Source organism: Schistocerca nitens, chromosome 4 (assembly GCF_023898315.1).
Source record: "Schistocerca nitens isolate TAMUIC-IGC-003100 chromosome 4, iqSchNite1.1, whole genome shotgun sequence".
In the NCBI taxonomy this organism is placed as follows: domain Eukaryota; kingdom Metazoa; phylum Arthropoda; class Insecta; order Orthoptera; family Acrididae; genus Schistocerca; species Schistocerca nitens.
The window spans coordinates 138,933,079-138,954,296 of NC_064617.1; the positions used below are offsets into that span (position 1 = coordinate 138,933,079).

Here is a 21,218-nt window from a genome sequence, read left to right on the forward strand (position 1 = left end):
TGACAGACCTGCGGAGGTTCCAGAAAATCTGTGTACAATGAGACCCACACAGCCTGATGGGGTGGCAGAAGTTGAACAAAATATCAACACCAGTTCAGAACCTGGAATGGTATCACAATGCAAAATATTGTTTGCTGTCCCATTTTGTAACAGGAACTGAAACTTAGTGTTATCATTTTGAGCTGAAGAGCAAGCATCAGAGCCAACAAAGGAAGCATATAGATCCAGCCCCACCAAAAATATCCAAAGCTGTGCACTCCTGCTCTGGGAAAATTATGATGAATGTTCTTCTTTGATTCCAAAGGCGTGCTGCTCATTGACTTACTGGAAAACAGCAAGACAATCAATACACAGCAGTATATGGACGCTTTACAAAAAACTGAAGTGTGCCATCAAGTCCAAGTGTCCAGGAACGTTGGCAGATGATTTTTATTGTTTCAGAATAATGCCCACCCACATCTTGCAAAGGTTTTTTTGAGTGCACTGCAGAAGTTTTCTGGGAAGCTCTTACACATCCTCCATACAGTCCCAGTCTCCCCCCCCCCCCCCCCCCACCATGTGACTTCGGTATTTTTGAAGCCCTGAAGAAAGATATTCATGGCCATCAATGTGCTTCAGATGAAGAGATGCACAGCTGGCAGCAATTATGGTTTTGTAGGTAACCACAAACATTTTTCCATGAAGACACCAACCATCTTCTCACACAGTGAGATTACTTTCGAATAACAAACAGTTTACTTACTTTTTTCCCATCTGTCTTGTTTTCATTTGATTGGCCCTTATAATTACTTTTGTTTATTAAATGAGGTTTATTTATTATTAGTGTCAAATAGGAAACATTATCACAATTTTCTGCAAATATATTATTTATTGGACCATGCACCAGCTTTCAGCTTCTGAGGCCATCATCTGGTGGAAATTGCTTGTGGCAATCTACTTTCTGTTTCTAGTGTCTTCTACAACTTCTTAATTTCATAATCCTATGTCTTTTGAAATAATGTTCTCACAATGGCATTTCAAAAATAACCTAATGCATTCTTTAAGCTGCTATGTGTATTCAGTGTCAGCAATGGTTGTAGTTCCCATTCACCATGGCTGAAGATATGAGTTCAGCTCTAAAGTTATAGATAAAATCTTAGGCTCATGCATCCCATGCAGAGCTGCTAATTCTGTTCCTGGAAAAATAGCACCTGCTGGCTCATTGGAAAATTCTGACCCTGGAGAGTAAACAGAATTTTTGTGGAAACAAGAATTTCCTCTGTATCCACTGAAAGTGGCTTGTATTTGTCTTCCCCCGATGCTTTATTGCACTGCCTTTCTTTTCTTGTTAGCATATATTTTTTATCTTCCATCTTGTTTAGTGATGTCTTGCATGATATTGATAAGCTCTTGTTTTACCTTCACTCAAAATGAAGTTTAGCATTAGTTTCATTAAAAAGCATCCAAAGATTATAACAGTAACCATTTCAGTCATCAAGTAAAACAACAAAACACCACAAATCAGATTTTTTTCCCCTGCAGTTGAGGTTTTTCTTGTCCCAGTACAGTCAAAGACAACTACCACTCTTCCCTGTAACAATTGTCATGGAATCTCTGGACTTAAAGATGTGAGTTTTTCATTTACACAAATTTGGTTGTTTGCTATGAAAAAATGCAAACAATAATAAAAAATAAAGGCAGCCTGTCCAAAAGTGAACAGATTTGCACATACATGAAAACAAAATGTGTTGCTTTACATTCCCACCCACTAAACATTTTAATCTGTGTGGATCCTCCAGGGTCTTGTGTCCACAAAGTTGTTGACAGGTTGTTACTCAAGCCTGTCCTGTTATCCAATGATGGCCCTCCTGAGGTTATTCAGTGTGTGAGGTAAGTTCCTCTTCATTATAAGTGTCAGCTGGTCCAACATATTTAACTACATTCATGTCAGCAGATACTGCATGCCATTCAGTTTGGTTGATATCTGCATTCTGGAGAAAGGTGCACATGAGGTGGGTGCACAGTTCTCATGTATTATCTTGAAATCTGAATGCATCACCAAATTTTAACTGTAGGATTAGACAAGAGATTGGAGGATCCAATCCTGATACTGTATAGCCTTACTCTCAATAGGGATAAGAGGTGTCTGAATCTGCACGTCACATTGGTTCAGAAACTTCTGAAACATAAAGTTGCTGAACTTGTATGATTCCATGCCTGCAATATCTGTATGCATCTGGCCACCTCCACCCTTTTGTATGACAAACATCAACAAATCCTGCACTCATAAGTGGTGCCAGCCCAATGCTATTGATCTAGGTTGTACTCCAGGTGTCCCTCATAATGGATATGTAGGAGCCCAATATATCATGCAGAAATGGTTCCATTCTGTGTGGGTTGACATAGACCTAATAGTTATTGCCAAACTGTTGAATTCTCTTCAGGGTACCTAAGAGTCATAATTAGTACATAGCATACATCAGATTGTATTTTTGACCATGATTCAGGGTTTTGAATGTCACAGTAGTGACTGATTACTCAAATATCACTTTTATTGTGTAGACCAATTTTATTGGTGACTTCCCATGCTGACAGCTCTTCTTGCAGTAAATTTAATACATGTACACATTCTAAGCTTGGAATTACTCTTTGAGACTTATTAACAGTTTTGTCATTGAACACAACCCACATTATTCTGTTCAAGATTTGAGATGGAGCATGATCTATTTTCAGCATCATTATAATTATATGTGCACTGACAATAGTGGCCCCAAAAAAGGAAACAAATCACATATGCTTTTCAAGTGGTACATAATGTTTCCTGGTTTTATTTATTTATTTAATCATGTGGCTAGGGCCCCCCGTCAGGCAGACCATTCGCCAGGTGCCGTTCTTGTCAATTTGATGCCACTTTGGCAACCTGCAGATGATGAGGATGATATGATGATGATGAGGACAGCACAACACCCAGTCCCTGGGCAGAGACAATTCCCCGACCCAGCTGGCAATCGAACCCGGGCTCAGAGGTTTGACAATCCAGCACACTGACTGTTCAGCTGCCGGGGCAGACGATGTTTTCTGATCAATTTATGTATCAAACATCCCTGAGGCCTATGTGTCTCAGATTAGATCCAAACATAAAAAAAGTATAATGCATAAATCCTAAAAGGAATAGTATAAATGTCCTCTAAGTATGATAATACAGGAGAAAGTTGATGCCTGTCAAGAAAACAATATCACAACTACTTGCTGTGAGGAGTCATAGGAAAGCATGTTACAGTGCTGTAAGCTTTCTATAGATTACAAATACTGATGACCGCCACTCTGCCTTCTCTATGTATGTTAACAAGGTGAAATCAAGTAATTATTTTTACTGTTCAGTCTCTGATTGAATACATGGTTCTAGGTTCTGTTGCCAGATCTCTCTCATGTAAATTTCACAATATTTCTCTCAGGCAGTTTCTTGACATTGTCAGGTGAATGTTGCTGGTTACTGCTGGCAAGTAGCAACCAGTGGTGTTCACCATGTGATGGCATTCTTACAGAGACTATATCTGTGAGTCACGCATTTGTGATTGAGTTGAGTCAAGAAAGATGATGATAGTGTTTTTAGAGCCCCTAGTGTGAATCTTGCCATGCTCTCCTGTATGTGCTCTCTGTCCCTGATGCTTCTAACAATTATTACTGTGGCACCCTCCAATACACTGCAGTGGAGCTGTCACAGAAAAGTCTTGTTTTCCTCTATATTTAATTGCAGCAAGTGCAGGGAACCAGGCTGTACATAAGTGGAATCCTGAGACTCTGCTGATGAGGTTGTCCGCTGCATGAATATGTATTGGCTCCTTTATCAACCACTCCCAGATGAATGAAACTGACAATATTATGTCTTCTCATAAGTATGGACTGTCATGCAATAAGAAAAGCTCTGTTACTGTAGATTTATCTTGCTGGCTTAGGTGTGTATGACGACAGTATTTATAATACAGATTAGTGTGATATGTGTGAGAAATACATAAATATTCCACACTAACACAGAATCCTTTAAAACCATGAACCCCAGAAGCTGAGATCTCCTTTGACTAGTCCCAACATGTTCATTAGTCTTGCAATAGATGGTGACAGAAGACGCATTTAATGTTGTGTCTGTTAAGGAATCCATACTGGTTTGCATGGAGGAGGTCATAATGTGTGACATACTTCCTTATGTTTTAGCTCAGAATTTGTTCTAAGATTCTACAACAAATGGATGCCAATGATATTTGATGGTAGTTTTGTGGATCACTTCCACTACCATTTTGTAGATGGATGTGAATTGTAATGGTACCTACCTGCATTGTCAACCTTGACTATCAAAGCCACATAGCATATCTGTTAATTTATTTCAAGGAACTATGAAAATGATGTTCACTACACAAATTTCCAAGTAACATGACTTTTTTCCACATGTGTCACCACCACAAAAATTAGCTGACTGGATAAAATTTCACATCATACATTTTTATGCAAGTGGTACCTACACCCCTCCACTTCACTATACTCAAGCATGGGATTAAGAAAATAGTCACTATGTGCAGACACAGTCTTTTTTAGACATGACATCAGCATAACACAGTGGCTATAGATTATGAAAACAGTGCATACACTCAAGTTTTTCATGCAGTCACCAAGATGGTTCATTCATTTTCCTTTGCAGATTTTCTTGACCGTGAGAGAAAAATATTGGACCACCTACCAACTACCCGCCTAAAATCCAGGAAACCTATATGGGAAGACTTAAGTCCTCAAATTCCCAGAAAGGTACAACATAGCAAGGGAATGGAGACAATACTGGTCACTGAATAATCACCATCCTCTCATCACTGATTTTGATCCTACAATACCAGTGGAAGGAATGCAAATGCCCAGAAGAACTTGGTGCGGACTTAATCATGTGAGGACTAACCACGGCAGGTGTAAGGCCACTCTCCTCAAATGGAAACTCACTGATGATCCATGATGCGACTGTGGTGCAGAAGAACAAACAATCCCTCGCCTGATCTTTGAATGTCCTAAAAGCAGGTTTGAAGAGGAATGGAGGGATATAATGAATGCTACTCCACATGCTGTTCAGTGGGTGACCTGCTTAGATGTGGACTTGTAATTGCTGAAGTGGCTGTCTCCCTAATATTTTGCATATTGTTGTTTGCAATCAATCATTTAATAATATATTTGTAATTCGTTTATTATATTAATTAATAGTATGTGTGCAATTTTACCCTGTAGATGCCATATGCTAAATAAAATAAATAAACCAAGATGGTTAAACATAAAGTGCACAACATGAGACTAGTCCAAAATAAACAACATCCATCACACCAAAAAGAATTAAAAAAGTCACTGCCTGATAAAAGTTCATCAGATAAGCCATGCATCACTGCTGATTATACAGGACATAGACAAAAATATGGAAACACCATGAGAAAAAGTTCATCAGATAAGCCATGCATCGCTGCTGATTATACAGGAGATAGACAAAAATATGGAAACACCATGAGAAATGCATGTTTCAACATATATGCAGCTGATAGCCAAGCCTCTAGGTTGCACTGTTGTATCTTATGACAAATGGTGTCTCTGTTACGCCTCAATGTGCTGCATGTGTCTGTCACGGTCAGAACAGTGTTAGGTGTAGTTGTGAGAGCATTCTGTCAGAGCTCAGTGCATTTAAATATTGGCAAATTGTTGATGCCCATATGGTGAGTGTTTCAGTAATCAAAGTAGCCAAAGTTTATGATGTTTCAATAGACATTGTACTGAAGATTTATACTGCATACAGGGAAATCAGAAATACAATCCACTAAGACACAATGCAGATGAAAGTATGTGTTGGGTGAGGTGTTGCATGGTGATTGAAGAGGATTATGACAAAAAATAAGAGGATGACAGCTGCAGACATCACCGCTGCATAACTGAGTGTTGCACTCATAAACACTGTCAGCAGAAAATGAAGAGAACTGCAGGTTTAGCTGCATCAGTGAAAAAATTAGGAAAACATGGTGTCGAAGCCATAAAACCTAAACTGATAAGCAATGGCAGGATGTCATTTGGTTTCACACTGTTTCAAATTCTAACTGAGTTATTGTCCCAAGAGTGAAACACGGTGGGGGTCCAGTGATGACTGAGAAGTAATATTTTCGTATTCCACCAACTGCATGGCTATCTTGCAAGGTTTCATTACTGCCAAGAGTTATGTGACCTTTTTGACTGGTCAGATCCATCTCATTGTATAGTGTTTGTTCTTCAATACTGATTCTGTGTTCCAAGATGACAGAACCCTTTTTCACACAGCTCTCTTTATGTAGGTTGGTTCTGTGAGCACAAGGATGAATTGTCGCATCTCTCTTGGCCACTATTCTCAACACTCCACTCCATCTACAGGTCACAAGTGACCCATCGGGACCATCTGACTGCCGTGTCATCCTCAGAGGACGCGAATAGGAGGGGTGTGGGGTCAGCACACCGCACTCCCGGTCGTTATGATGGTATTCTTGACCGAAGCTACTACCATTCGGTCAAGTAGCTCCTCAATTGGCATCACGAGGCTGAGTGCACCCCGAAAAATGGCAACAGTGCATGGCGGCCTGGATGATCGCCCATCCAAGTGCCGACAATGCCCGACAGCACTTAACTTTGGTGATCTCACGCGAACTGGTGTATCCACTATGGCAAAGCCATTGCCTACTATTCTCACCACATGCCAATATTATCGAGCCTTTGTGGTCTTTTTTGGAAAGAAGGGTGCATGATCGCTATCCACTTCCATCATCGATACCTGAACTTGCCACTATTTTACATCAAGAATGGCAAAAGATTCCTTTGAAAACCATGACTTGCATTTATCCGTTCTGAGATGACTGGAAATTATTTTTAATGTGAATCACTTCCCTACATCATATTTTTAACCATTCCCTGTACATACACATTCAAAAGATTATCATAGAAATGTTAAATATGAAACTTCATGAACACTGATTAATTGTACAGTTATCCACATGATGGTAGCAGTACTGGTAAGCTGTAATTTTCCAAATGTTTGTCAAGAAATGACTTTAACACAGTCAGTCTTGCTACAAGATCTCACATCAACCACAAGTGCTAGCTGATATCAGACTTTATTTTTACAAACAGTGACAGTGATATTGCTATTTTAATACCTCTCAGTTCATTAAAGTCACCTCCAACTAATGTTAAATTATCAGGATACTTCTGTAATACTGAGTGTGGACTTTCTTAGAATGAATCTACAATGGTTATGGCAGAATTGGGTGGCTGATAAAAACATCTGCTAATTAACTTGAGTTCATCTAAGTCTGCTACTAATGTTCAGAAAACCTCACAGTCACACTCAATTTCAAACTCAATAGTCACAATATTTTTGTTGACGGAAGAGAACAATCCCCCTGTCTTGGCACCTAATCTGTCTTTTCAATATACATTCCCTGCCTTGCTAAACATTTTAGAGGTTTCTTTTTCAGGTTCAGTCCACATCTTGATTCTGAGAATAATTTGAGTATGACATCTTTTCTGGAGGGCAATAAGTTCAGGAACATAGTTATGAATACTTTGACAATTTGCTATTAAAATTTTGACAGTCAAAGTATCTTTACTTTGCATGCAATATCTGATTTAGCTCTCTGTGTATCAACTGGCGAGTGCTCGTAAGAGGACCTCAAACTACCACCTAGCCTAAAAAGCCCCGTGTTCACTCCATTAGTACTCTGGCACTGAGTTGCTGCTTCCTTTGTTTAGTGCAAACCTGACCTATCAAGAGGAATCTCACAATTGTCCACCCCATAATGCAGGACCAGAAATCCGCAGCCATGACCATCACAGAATCAGCAAAGAATGTGACTGAGACACTCCGCTCAGCTCCAGGCCTAAGGACCCTGATCACCTCTGAGGATGCTGCTGCAAATTGTGAGCTCTGCTTGCACCCAGTGAGCAAGGCCAACAGTCTTCACTGTTTCCACCATATGCCCATAGGAACAGAGGCTGTCTTAAGAACTCAAATGACAGACACCACAAATGCCACTATAAAAACAATTTGCTGACTACAGCACCTGTACACTTGAGGGCTGCAGGCAGGGCCTAGGGCCTCCACCTCATCTTTGATGAGGCCTTCCTGGCAGACAAATCAAGTGTAAATTTAATTTCTTTCCAGCCCTCAATGCTATTTCCCTAAGAGACTCCTTAACTTGCCTATCATTGGAGCTCCAAGTAACCAGTAAACCCCTCCCCTTGCATGCCATCTCAGACTCTACTCATAAGTGGTCACCTGTCCACCCAAAAAGTGAATGGGCAAGGCCAGGCAGCCAGCCCCCATAATGACTCTCCACCTCAAGCAAAATGATTGAGAGTATAGACTGGGACATTTATGGATTTGGTGAAGGTGTTATGGACAGACGGCCTTGCAAAGTACTTTTGAATAATTTTTCCAAAAACTGACTTGAAGAACTAATTAAACAACTCACACACAATGGAAATATTTAAGTTCTTATAGCTACAAACAGGCCAGACCTTACTTACAGTGTCAGTGTAGAGACAGTGCTTAGTGATCATGATGTCACCATAGTGACAATGGTTACTAAAGTTAATAAATTCCTGAAGAAGGCTAGGGGCGTATTTATGCTAGAAGAAAGCAGATGAGCAGTTGTTAGCATCTCACTTAGACAATAAGTGGATATCATTTAGGCCCAACATGATGGATGCAGAAGAATTATAGGCAAGGTTTAACGTAATTGTATATCACAGTCTGAAGATGTATATGCCAAGTTAAGGATGGAAAAGACTCATTATGGTTTAATAATAAAATTTATAAAATGCTGAAGAAGTAGATATTGTTGTCTTCTCAGTACAAACAACAACATGCAATTGTCAATAGGGAGAAGTTAGTGGAAATTTGCCCATCCAGAAGAAGGTCTATGTGCAAAGCATACAACTTCCACCGTCATACCCTAGCAAAAGTTCTTGGTGGGAACCTGAGAAAATTCTGGTCATACTTGAAATCACTAAGCAGAGCAGAAGCTTCTATCCAGACATTTCTTTTCCAGTCTGAGGTGGCAGTAGAAGATGGCAAAAAGATAAATGAAGTTTTTAATTTCATGCAGAAAGTTCAGAAAAACATACCCTCATTTGACTTTAACACAGACTCCCACATGGAGGACATAGAAATAAGTATCCCTGGCATAGAAAAGCAACTGAAAGAGTTGAAAACAAATGTGTCACCAGGTCCACAGGGAGTGCTCTGGAGCACTGGCCCATTACATAGTTTGCAGTTATGGCAAATCTTTCACCCACCATAAAGAATCTAGTGACCAGGAAAAAGTGCAGGTAAGAGAATTAACTCACATATTATGGACTAATGTCCTCAACATTGGTTTGCTGCAGAAATCTTTAATACATTCTCAGTTCAGAGGTAGTAAATTTGCTTGAGACATAAAAGCTTCTACCCACAAATCAACATAGGTTTAGAAAGCATCATTCATGTGAAACTCAGTTTGCCCTTTTCTCACATGATATCCAGTGGGCCATAGACAAAAGGCAACAGGCTGACTGCGCATTCTTAGCTTTCTGGGAAACATTTGGCACAGTGCCCCACTACAGGCTGTTGATGAAGGTCCAAGCATTAGGTTCACAGATGTGTTGTGAGTGGTACCAAGGCTTCTTCACTAATAAAATCCAGTATGATGTCCTTGATGGCAAGTATTCATCAGAAACATGAGTATTATCAGAAGTGCCCCAGGAAAGTGTGATAAGGCTACTCTTATTCTCTACATACATAAATGATTAGACAGACAAGGTGATCAGCAATTTAGAGCTGTTTGTTGATGATGCTGTGCTGTATGGGAATGGTTCATTCCTGAATAACTAGGAGGATACAAGATGACTCAAAGAATTTCTAGTTGGTTTGATAAATGGCAGGAGCTCCACATTTACAAAAATGTAAGTTAATGTAGGAAAAACATTCCTGTAACTTTCGATTCAAGCATTAGCGAGGTACAGCTTCATGCACTCACATCCATTAAACATCTAGGCATAATGCTGCAAAGTGCTATGAAATGGAACAAGCACATCAGGTTGGTAGTATGGAAGGCAAATGCTCAATTTCATTTTATTATGAGAATTTTGGGAAAGTGTAGCACATCCATAAAGCAGATGGCATATAGAATGCTAGTGCAACCCATTTTTTAGTACTGTTTAAGTGTTGTGCATCCCCACCAGGTCAGATTAAAGGAAGACATTGAAGCAATTGAGAGACATGCTGCAAGATTTGTTACTGGTAGCTTCACTCAACATATAAATATTATATGATGTACTTCATAAATTCAATTTAGAGTCCCTGGAGGTGAGCTGATGCTCTTTCCACAAGGCAGTATTGTGTGAATTTAGGGAACCAGCATTTTAGGCTGATTGCAGAATGATTCTACTGCCACAGATCTACATTTTGCATAAGGACCGTGAAGATAGGATGTGAGTATTTATGGTGGTTTGATGAGTTTGAATGAATATGTAGATGTAGATATGACAATGTCAGCCAATAATATTCAAATGGAAGCTACATCCTATAAAGAAATGCTTCTTTCCTCCTCCCTATCCCCACATCCAATAATGTGACAAGTTATCATAACACCCTAATCAAGTGAAAAGGGGGCAAGGAGAAATGTTATTATATTTCAGTGCAAGTGCCATTGTTGAAATAGTAAGTGAAATATAGTAACTGCAAAATTGGTGCATATAACACCATGATGAGATCATAAAGCCATAAGAACTGTCAATCCATTACATGTAGTCTGTAATAGAATTTTTAATTAAAATTAGGTTCATGTAAAAGTATCGCAGCATTCATTCAGTGACCAGTCAACAGAAAAATAATTTCCATTTGCATAAAGCATCCTTAACTTTTGTAGAAAAGGTGTGCAATATTCTTCAGGCTCCATTTTTATAAGCATCCTGAGGAACTGAAAAATTTGGGAGATAACCCACAGATTTGGAGATCTCAGTTGAAAAGTTTTCTTTGTGGTACACTACTTTTATTCTCTACACAAATTCCTCATGGTACATTAGATTCATTCATATATACTACTGCAAGAGTTTTGTTTTCTGGTGTTTGTTATTTTTTAATTTTTATCAGCTTTTCTGAATCATGAAGAAGCTTATTTCATGACTGGAAGTCTCTGGCTCACGTGTTTTCTTAAAAGACAAGAAAAATAAATAATTAAATAAACTTCATGGAAAATGAATACCCTTTATGTCATAGTGTAGCATATTTACAATAATATGAGGGGGTTAGCAGAAGAAAGTGTCAACCCTAGTTTAGCATGGATTAGTTTGACCATAGTATACTGTGGTTTTGAATGTAACACATCTTAGTAACACGAAGTTCCACTTGAACTACCAGCAACAATTGTCTACTATACAGGGTGGTCCACTGATAGTGACCGGGCCAAATATCTCACGAAATAAGCATCAAACGAAAAAACTACAAAGAACAAAACTTGTCTAGCTTGAAAGGGGAAACCAGATGGCACTATGGTTGGCCCACTTGATGGCGCTGCAATAGGTCGAACGGATATCAACTGCATTTTTTTAAAATAGGAACCCCCATTTTTTATTACATATTCGTGTAGTATATAAAGAAATATGAATGTTTTAGTTGGACCACTTTTTTCGCTTTGTAATAGATGGCGCTGTAACATTCACAAACGTATAAGTACATGGTATCACATAACATTTCGCCAGTGTGAACGGTATTTGCTTCGTGATACATTACCCATGTTGAAATGGACTATTTTTCAATTGCAGAAAAGGTCGATATCGTGTTGATGTATGGCTATTGTGATCAAAATGCCCAACGGGCGTGTGCTACGTATGTTGCTTGGTATCCTCAATGACATCATCCAAGTGTCCCAACCATTCACTGGATAGTTATGTTATTTAAGGAAACAGGAAGTGTTCAGCCACATGTGAAATGTCAACCTTGACCTGCAACAAGAGATCATGCCCAAGTAGGTGTTTTAGCTGCTGTCACAGCTAATCCACACATCAGTAGCAGACAAATTGCATGAGAATCAGGAATCTCAAAAACGTCGATGTTGAGAATGCTACATCAACATCGATTGCACCCACACCATATTTCTATGCACCAGGAATTGCATGGTGATGACTTTGAACATCGTGTATAGTTCTGCCACTGGGCACAAGAGAAATTACGGGACGATGACAGATTTTTTGTATGCATTCTATTTAGCGACGAAGCGTCATTCCCAACAGCGGTAACCTAAACTGGCATAATATGCACTATTGGGCAACGGAAAATCCATGATGGCTGTGACAAGTGAAACATAAGTGCCCTTGGCAGGTTAATGTATGGTGCAGCATTATGAGAGCAGGATAACTGGCTCCCATTTTATCGATGGCAATCTAAATGGTGCAATGTATGCTGATTTCCTTTGTAATGTTCTACCGATGTTACTACAAGATGTTTCACTGCACGGCAGAATGGCGATGTACTTCCAACATGATGGATATCCAGCACATAGTTCAAGTGCAGTTGAAGTGGTATTGAATAGCATATTTCATGACATGTGGATTAGTCATCAAAGCACCATACCATGGCCCGCACGTTCACTGGATACACCGGATATGACATCCCTGGAGTTCTTTCTGTGGGGAAAGTTGAAGGATATTTGCTATTGTGATCCACCAACAACACCTGACAACATGCATCAGCACATTGTCAGTGCAAGTGCGAACATTACGGAAGGCGAACTGTTGAGAGGCATATCGTTACATATATTGCCAAATGGATTGCGGTTGATGGACATCATTTTGAGCATTTATTGCATTAAAGTGGTATTTACAGGTAATCATGCTGTAACAGCATGCGTTCTCAGAAATGATAAGTTCACAAAGGTACATGTATCACACTGGAACAATCAAAATAAAATGTTCAAACGTACCTACGTTCTGTATTTTAATTTAAAAAACCTACTGTTCATCTAAAGTTGTGAGCCATATGTTTGTGGCTATTACAGCACCATCTATCACAAAGCGAAAAAAGTGGTCAAACCAAAACATCCATATTTCTTTACGTACTACACAAATATGTAATAAAAAATGGGGGTTCCTATTTTAAAATATGCAGTTGGTATCTGTTTGACCTATGGCAGCACCGTCTAGTGGGCCAACCATAGCACCATCTGGTTTCCCCTTTCAAACTAGACAAGATTCGTTCTTTGTAGTTTTTTCGTTTGACGCTTATTTTGTGAGATATTTGGCCTGGTCATGATCAATGGACCACCCTGCACACATTATTTTGTCTTATTGAATTTATATCCATCGCTTTGAATTTGACCAACAAATAACATAGAATAATTCAAAACTGCACTAACATGTGACAGCAGTTTCTTCCACTGGCATCTTCATCTGACATGATCACAGCCATTTCAGTCAGTGAGGTAGCACATTGGGTATCACACTGGGCTTGTATTTGGGAGAATAGAGGTTCAAGTATCTGTATGGTCATCTAAATTAATTTTTTTTTCAGAGTTTTCCTAAGTTTCTTAAGGTAAATGCCAGAATGGTTCCTTTGAAAAGATTATGATCAATTTTCTTCCACACATTTTCTTCAATTTAAGCTTGTCTTATGGCATAATAACTTCATTGTCAACAGAATGTTATACCTTAATCTTATTCCTCTTTCCTCTAGTTTTAAGTGGTTTTGATATATTTGATTATTGTATTTTCAGAGTAATATTTACTTTCATGTGTGGCTTCATGTTCCGGTGAACTATGTGTCAAATTACAAATCCAAGTGTCAGGCATTCAATCTTCCATTGTTCCCACAATCTTTTTCTGTTGTATATTGCTTCTTTCACCTCTACCAACAATTGTTTAATGTGACAAGTGTCAAGCTGAATAATACTTTGGAGTTGCCATTAAACTGTATATCCTCCAATGACTGTTTACATAAATCATCTCAAAGGTTGAAAGAAAGCAAGGGCATACCATCTTGTACAGATCATGCCTAATAAAGCATGTTCAAACCAGCATTTTGGTTGATGACAGGCTTACTTTAATTATTTATTATGGTATAAGTTTTAAAAAGATTCACAGCTACTGATATAGCTATCATACATTGTATTCAGAAATCATTTTACTTATAGTTTTCAGTATACTCATAATGACACTTTTTTATGTAGGTGTTTCCAAAAGAAACAGTTCTGCAACCTTTTGGAGAGGCAACACTGAAGCTAACTGTTTACCCTTGTATTTGTGACCAGGATACCAGATTTACACCTCTGCGAGCTGTGTTAGCTGGTTTTATACAAATTAGTGAAGAAGACAGGTAAATTAACTAAAAGATAAGCATGTTCCTAGACTTACGTTTTAGAAATGAAAGCAGATAACTGTGATAATATATGAACCTTTTCCATGAAACTTTTCATGTGATTATATTTTCTGTATAACATATATGTCCTTAAGGAACCAAATAGTTAATGCGCTTTTAGTTTTAAAAGTAGGAAGGTAGTTCGTATCACAATCATCACTCCCATGACATTTTAAATGTAATTACACATGACTTTCTGTAGATAGTTTCTTTTTTTATCTTGACACAATTTTTTATCCTCAGTGTAATTATCACACCCAGTAACATCATTGGTGACAAACAGCTGTTACAAAAAGTGGTACTGAACTGCACACAACACAATGGTCACAAGACAGTGACATCTGGTGGACCGCCACTTGTTTATTTTATTTATTTATTTATCCATCTGTAGAAAATAAAGTTTGTGTGGATGTTGTCCAAAAGTACATGTAAATTTATGGGAAACAATTTGTGCCAAAGGAACATACAAAATTTTACATTAAGTAGTACAAAGAACGATACATACAAAATTGCACAAAAAAATTTACAAAGAATAATACTTCATCAAACAAGACACAGTAATATAACTTTTTATATATGTATACTAACAGTATTGTAACTGTATAGTCTGTTTGCCTTAAGGCTTTACTTTTGTCTTTCCTAAACAGGAAGCCCTTATATTCACTACAATAATTCAGTAAAGAGTTTACCACACTCAGCAGCTGTCCATCAGATTTACTAAATTAACAGAAACCTAAAGACAGTGTTTTCAGTTTTGCCTTAATATAAACATTATCAGAATTATTTATTGGCCTAATTGTCATTTACCAAGTAAAAACATTGTTCAAGTAGATATTCTTTAAATTCTACTTTAAATCTGTTTTCATCTTCTAACTTTCTGATGTTGGCTGGCAGTATATTGTAGAAATTTGTACCAATATGTCTCACATGCCTTTGTGTGTGTGTGTTCTTTTTGTTCACTGAATTTGGAGTGCTCTGCTATTTCGAGTATTGTAGTTATGCAAGTCAGCATTTGTCTGAAAATGTGCAAGGTGGGCCCAAAAACAAAGATGATGTAACTTACCAAGCGAAAGCATTGGCATGTTGATAGACACACAAACAAACACAAACACACACACAAAATACAAGCTTTCACAACCAACAGTTGCTTCGTTAGGAAAGAGGGAAGGAGAGGGAAAGACGAAAGGATGTGGGTTTTAAGGGAGAGGGTAAGGAGTCATTCCAATCCCGGGAGCGGAAAGACTTACCTTAGGGGGAAAAAAGGACAGGTATACACTTGCACACACACACACACATATCCATCCACACATATACAGACAAAAGCAGACATATTTAAAGACCAACACAAAGAGAAAATAAGACGACAGGAAAGATTTCGAAATGCAACAGTGACAATAACAAACGTAATTGTTGGGTTCAAATTAATGATATTAATATAATAGAGGGAAACATTCCACGTGGGAAAAATATATCCAAAAACAAAGATGATGTGACTTACCAAACGAAAGCACTGGCAGGTCGATAGACACACAAACAAACACAAACATACACACAAAATTCAAGCTTTCGCAACAAACTGTTGCCTCATCAGGAAAGAGGGAAGGAGAGGGAAAGATGAAAGGATGTGGGTTTTAAGGGAGAGGGTAACGAGTCATTCCAATCCCGGGAGCGGAAAGATTTACCTTAGGGGGAAAGAAGGATGGGTATACACTCGCACACACACACACACACACACACACATATCCATCCGCACATATACAGACACAAGAGGACATATTTGGTCTTTAAATATGTCTGCTTGTGTCTGTATATGTGTGGATGGATATGTGTGTGTGTGCGAGTGTATACCCGTCCTTTTTTCCCCCTAAGGTAAGTCTTTCCGCTCCCGGGATTGGAATGACTCCTTACCCTCTCCCTTAAAACCCACATCCTTTCGTCTTTCCCTCTCCTTCCCTCTTTCCTGATGAGGCAACAGTTTGTTGCATCTAAAAACAAAGATGATGTGACTTACCAAATGAAAATGCTGGCAGGTCAATAGACACACAAACAAACACAAACATACACACAAAATTCAAGCTTTTGCAACCAACGGTTGCTTCATCAGGAAAGAGGGAAGGAGAGGGAAAGACAAAAGGATGTGGGTTTTAAGGGAGATTGTATGGAGTCATTCCAATCCCGGGAGCGGAAAGATTTACCTTAGGGGGAAAAAGGACAGGTATACACTCGCACACACAAACATATCCATCCACACATATACAGACACAAGCAGACATGATTGTTACTGCCTAATGCTTTGGAGAGATCTAAATTTTTTCCTACTCGCTGTTGTCTTTTTCTAGATTTTTGATTATTTGTTCAGTATAGCACATTAGAGCTGTTTCTGCATTTTTACCTGCTGTAAGCCATACTGATTTCTATTTAGTCAGCTACGGTCATTTTGATATTTGTTGATTCTGTGCTTGATTAATTTTTCTATTATTTTGAAAAATGCTGGAAAGAGGGGTATTGGCCGATAGTTTTCTACCTTAAGCTTGTCACCACTTTTGAATAATGGCTTCACTTTTGAGATTTCCATCCTTTCTGGAAACACTCCTTCACTGAATGATAAGTTGGTTATGTATGCCAAGGACCTTGCAATTTGTGCAGCTGTCATTGTTATGATATAAACTGACACCTCTACTCCTGCTAACATTTTAGGTTTCAAGGTTTTTTCTACTTTGAACACTTCATGTTTAACTGTTGAATCTATCCTCATACTACAAGCAGCTTTTGGAAATTCAGGTTTTTCTTGGTTTGCAAATTTTGAGCTTAATAAAGTGTGGCATTTATGAAATAATTGTTAATATTGAAGTGTCGGCAGAAGTGCCAACACCGTGTTGTTTGAGGAAGCCGAAATGCACGCTATAAACTCACGCAGGATGGCGTGAGGTCTGAAACAGGATACTTAATGAATGCTATAAAGAAAAGTACGTAGCTGCTGGAATACTTAACTTTAATCAACAATTGGTGAACATTGGTCTTGTTACTGTACATGCTTCATTAGATACATAGCAAAGGATAAATGGCACCTTGCTAGGTCGTAGCAATTGACTTAGCTGAAGGCTATGCTAACTATCGTCTCGGCAATTGAGAGCGTAATTCTCAGTGAACCTTTCATAGCAACGTTGGCTGTACAACTGGGGCGAGTGCTAGTAAGTCTCTCTAGATCTGCCGTGTGGTGGCGCTCGGTCTGCGATCACTGACAGTGGCGACACGCGGGTCCGACATGTACTAATGGACCGTGGCCGATTTAAAGCTACCACCTAGCAACTGTGGTGTCTGGCAGTGACACCACAAATATAATCTGGCAAATCTTGTTTTTTAATATTGATATTTTCTGTTTTTTTTTTTTTTTTTTTTAGAATGACATCCTTTCCTCACATCTCTTTCCTGTTTCAGTCTTTACAATACGCCATATGGCTTTTGATTTGTTATCAGACTGTCTTATTAAGTTGTCATTACTCATAAATTTTGCTTTGTCAATTACTTTTCGATAGACCCTCTTGTAATTCTTAACATGTTCTATGAACTTTGGATCTGTAGATGTCTTCAACTTTGAATTTAGTATCTTTAGAGTTCCACAAGAAGTTTTGATGCCAGCTGTGATCCAAGAACTTGTGTTTGTATCATGATGTGATTCTTGACAGCTTCTTTGGAAAGCACATTTTAAAATATCCAATGAAAATTGAAGAAAAAGTGTTATATGCACCATTTGTATTTGTTAGGGACAGCACTTCTGCCCAGGACTCACTAGTTAGGATATTTGTAAATTCTACACAGTTTTCAGTGAAAAATTTTCTTTATACATGCAGTGGCATCCCAAATCAGTATTTGTTACTTCTACTTCTGTGGATCGTACATTTGAAAATATATTACCTATAATATTGTTTGTATTGTATGTTATTCTTGTGGGTTTGTGTATGTGTGGAAACAGATTGAAACTACATAATAGATTTAGGAATTGATTTTTTAGACTTTTTTCACTTATAAGATTCATGCTGAAATCCTTGCAAACAACTACAGTGACTCTTTCAATAAAAAGAATGTTAAGCAGTGTTTTTTATTGATTAATGAATATGTCTGTATCCCCAGCAGGCAGTTTTTTGCTTCATCTGAATAAATTCCCAACAATTTGTTTCAAGCGTTCTCGTTGTGTCTACAATACAGTCTAATTTAGCTCTATCACTTGCATTGCATAATAATGTCCAAGATCTAATGCAAATTTTCTTTAATCTTGCAGATTCTGTCCTGATATTTATGAGAGACAAATGGGGTACAACATGAGCCCTTTAAAGATGAACATTGAAGCAGACATTGAAATCCCATATCTGTGTGTTGAAACTCCTGAAGATGATTGTAACTTCAAAATGTATGCAACTGATATTATGAGTAAATTTAACAAATCACACAAGGAGGAGAAAGTGATAAGAGTTAAAAACTATAACAATGCAGAAGCAACAGCAGTTTTCAGTACATATGAGCCATTCACCTTGTGTAAAATCACTACAACTGATGGTACAGTTTCAAATAGAAGACCATATGATGCTGTGGTACTTAATAAAAATGTAACTGCTGAGGTAAATGATTTTATAATGTTGCACAATAAGTGTGACATTTGTCAATTTGTCAAAGATTTCATTATCTTGAACCACACTATTGCTGTTTATAAACAAGTAATTAAGAATATTTGTCTCAGGACAGAGTATACAAGATAATAAATACTCTTTGTCAGACTGATATAGGTCCTTGGTACACACATTTGTTTGTCCTCCCAGTATCAAGTCTAATACTGTTTTATGTACAGTGCATCATTGCTCCAGATGTTAAATTCTTGATATTACATTTAATTCTACCGTGTTCTGTCAATTCTGAACATGAAAATGGTCATTGTTGATCAAACAACAAATGTCACTACAATAGAATATGGAACCAACATCTTAATATTATTGGATTACACAAAATTTAATAGAGTCCAGTAATAATGTTCTTACTACAATATTCTATTGATATTGTGTTGGACCCTGTGTCAGGAGCTTACTATATATACATTTTTTTCAATATATGTAATTCCATCCTATGTCTGGAGTGCGGGACTTCAGCCAGTCAATTTCCAGTAATAAAACACCAACAGCTGTTATTTTGGTTTTATTTGTTAGGCAACCAGTTTTGACATTACATTATGCCATCTTCAGGCCTGTATACATCAAGTAACCCTCATGTTGGAAACGAATGCAGCACTGTCAACTGGTATCTTGAAGATTTTTTTCCTACGGGCATGTGCGCTCCTTGGAAAGTTGCTGACAATCAAGGAGTGCACAAGCCCATGAGAAAAAACCTTCATGATACCAGTCAACAGTGCTGCATTGGTTTCTAACATGAGGTTTACTCGATATTTGCAGGTCTGAAGGTGGTATAATGTAATGTCAAAACTGGTTGTCTAACAAACAAAACCAAAATAACAGCTGTTGATCTTTTACTAATGGATTTTTAAACACAGTCACTACAGTACTCTAGTCAGAGACACTGCACATGAGTGCCAAGTACCTGCATCTGTTGGCTACCCATATTTTTATGGAAGTAGTTCCCATATTTATAGTTGTTTGTTCTTATTTACAGTACCTCAATTAACTGAAAATTCTGACAATTATTGTGTATACAGAAGAGATGAAAGCAGTGACAGTCACTATCAGATAGTGAAGTTTATCATGGCAATACTATGAGCAACAGAACAGTAAGAAAATGGTTTACAGAATTTGAAATGTCTATATTAGTGTACTTTACTTTTTCGTGTCAGGAAACCAATTGTAGTCCTTCAGCCAGTACTGGGTGATGTTTGGGGCTTCTTTCTTTTCCAGCCACAAATTGCCGAGGTTGCATCTGTAGGGACAGTTTGGACATGCCAGGAGTTGTTCCATGTGTTGTGCAGAACCACAGTCACACTTGTTGCCATGCACTTCCCTGTCACCCCAACTGATCACGTTTGTTTTCACTGATGCCACACCTTTTACTTGTATTATGCAGTTCAGGGTCCTCCATGTTTTCCACTAAAGTGGAGCTGTCAAGCTGTATTAATGTTGATGATGAAGTGCTAAGTAGACAAACACTTGTAATTACTAAAGATTTAGTGCAGAAAGTTGCTACAGAAGTTCAAAAGAACAGATACTTCATGAGTTTGTCTTTATCTAATGAGTTTCCTCAGGTTTCAAGAAGGGTTCTTTACTGAATTCTCACAGAACACTTAAATTACAAAAAGTTGTGTCCACAATGGATTTTGAAAATGCAGACTGAGTTGTAGAAAACAAATCAAGTAGCAATTGCTTTCAATTTTCTTGATAAGTGCAGTGATTTAGGTGATGAATTTTTAAGCTAAACTGCCACTGGAGATGAAATGTGGGTACGTCTTTTACACCAGAAATGAAATCACAATCTATGGAATGAAGGCATTTAATGTCAACTTGACAGTGCAGTTCAAACAATCAATTTAGGTCTGCAAATCATGTGCACTATGTTTCTGGATAGGGAAGGAGTGTTGCTAGTGGAACCATTTTGCACACTGTCACATAATTTTGAGACATGGTGTGAGACCTTCCACAAAAATAAATCCAAAACAGGAGTCGTGACTTGCTTAGAAAAGGGATTTCTTTGGTTCACGGCAATTGCTGCAACTGAACAAACACAAAATATCATCACATCACATGTCTTGGTCAGCTTTCATGTGGCCTGGTCTAGAACCCATGAAATACTAGTTTGTTCTAGACAGTTCTTCAACAGC

The 21,218-nt window shown here is 38.1% G+C and overlaps 1 protein-coding gene across 1 annotated transcript in view; it reads left to right on the forward strand.

Annotated features, from left to right (window-relative positions):
• The window catches only part of LOC126252167 (uncharacterized), a 148,749-nt gene that overhangs the window by 119,487 nt on the left and 8,044 nt on the right, over positions 1-21,218 (forward strand). The window contains exons 5-6 of the mRNA XM_049953036.1: positions 14,220-14,365; positions 18,687-19,023. Of these exons, the coding sequence (XP_049808993.1) occupies positions 14,220-14,365; positions 18,687-19,023 (483 nt within the window). The remainder of the gene's footprint in view (positions 1-14,219; positions 14,366-18,686; positions 19,024-21,218) is intronic.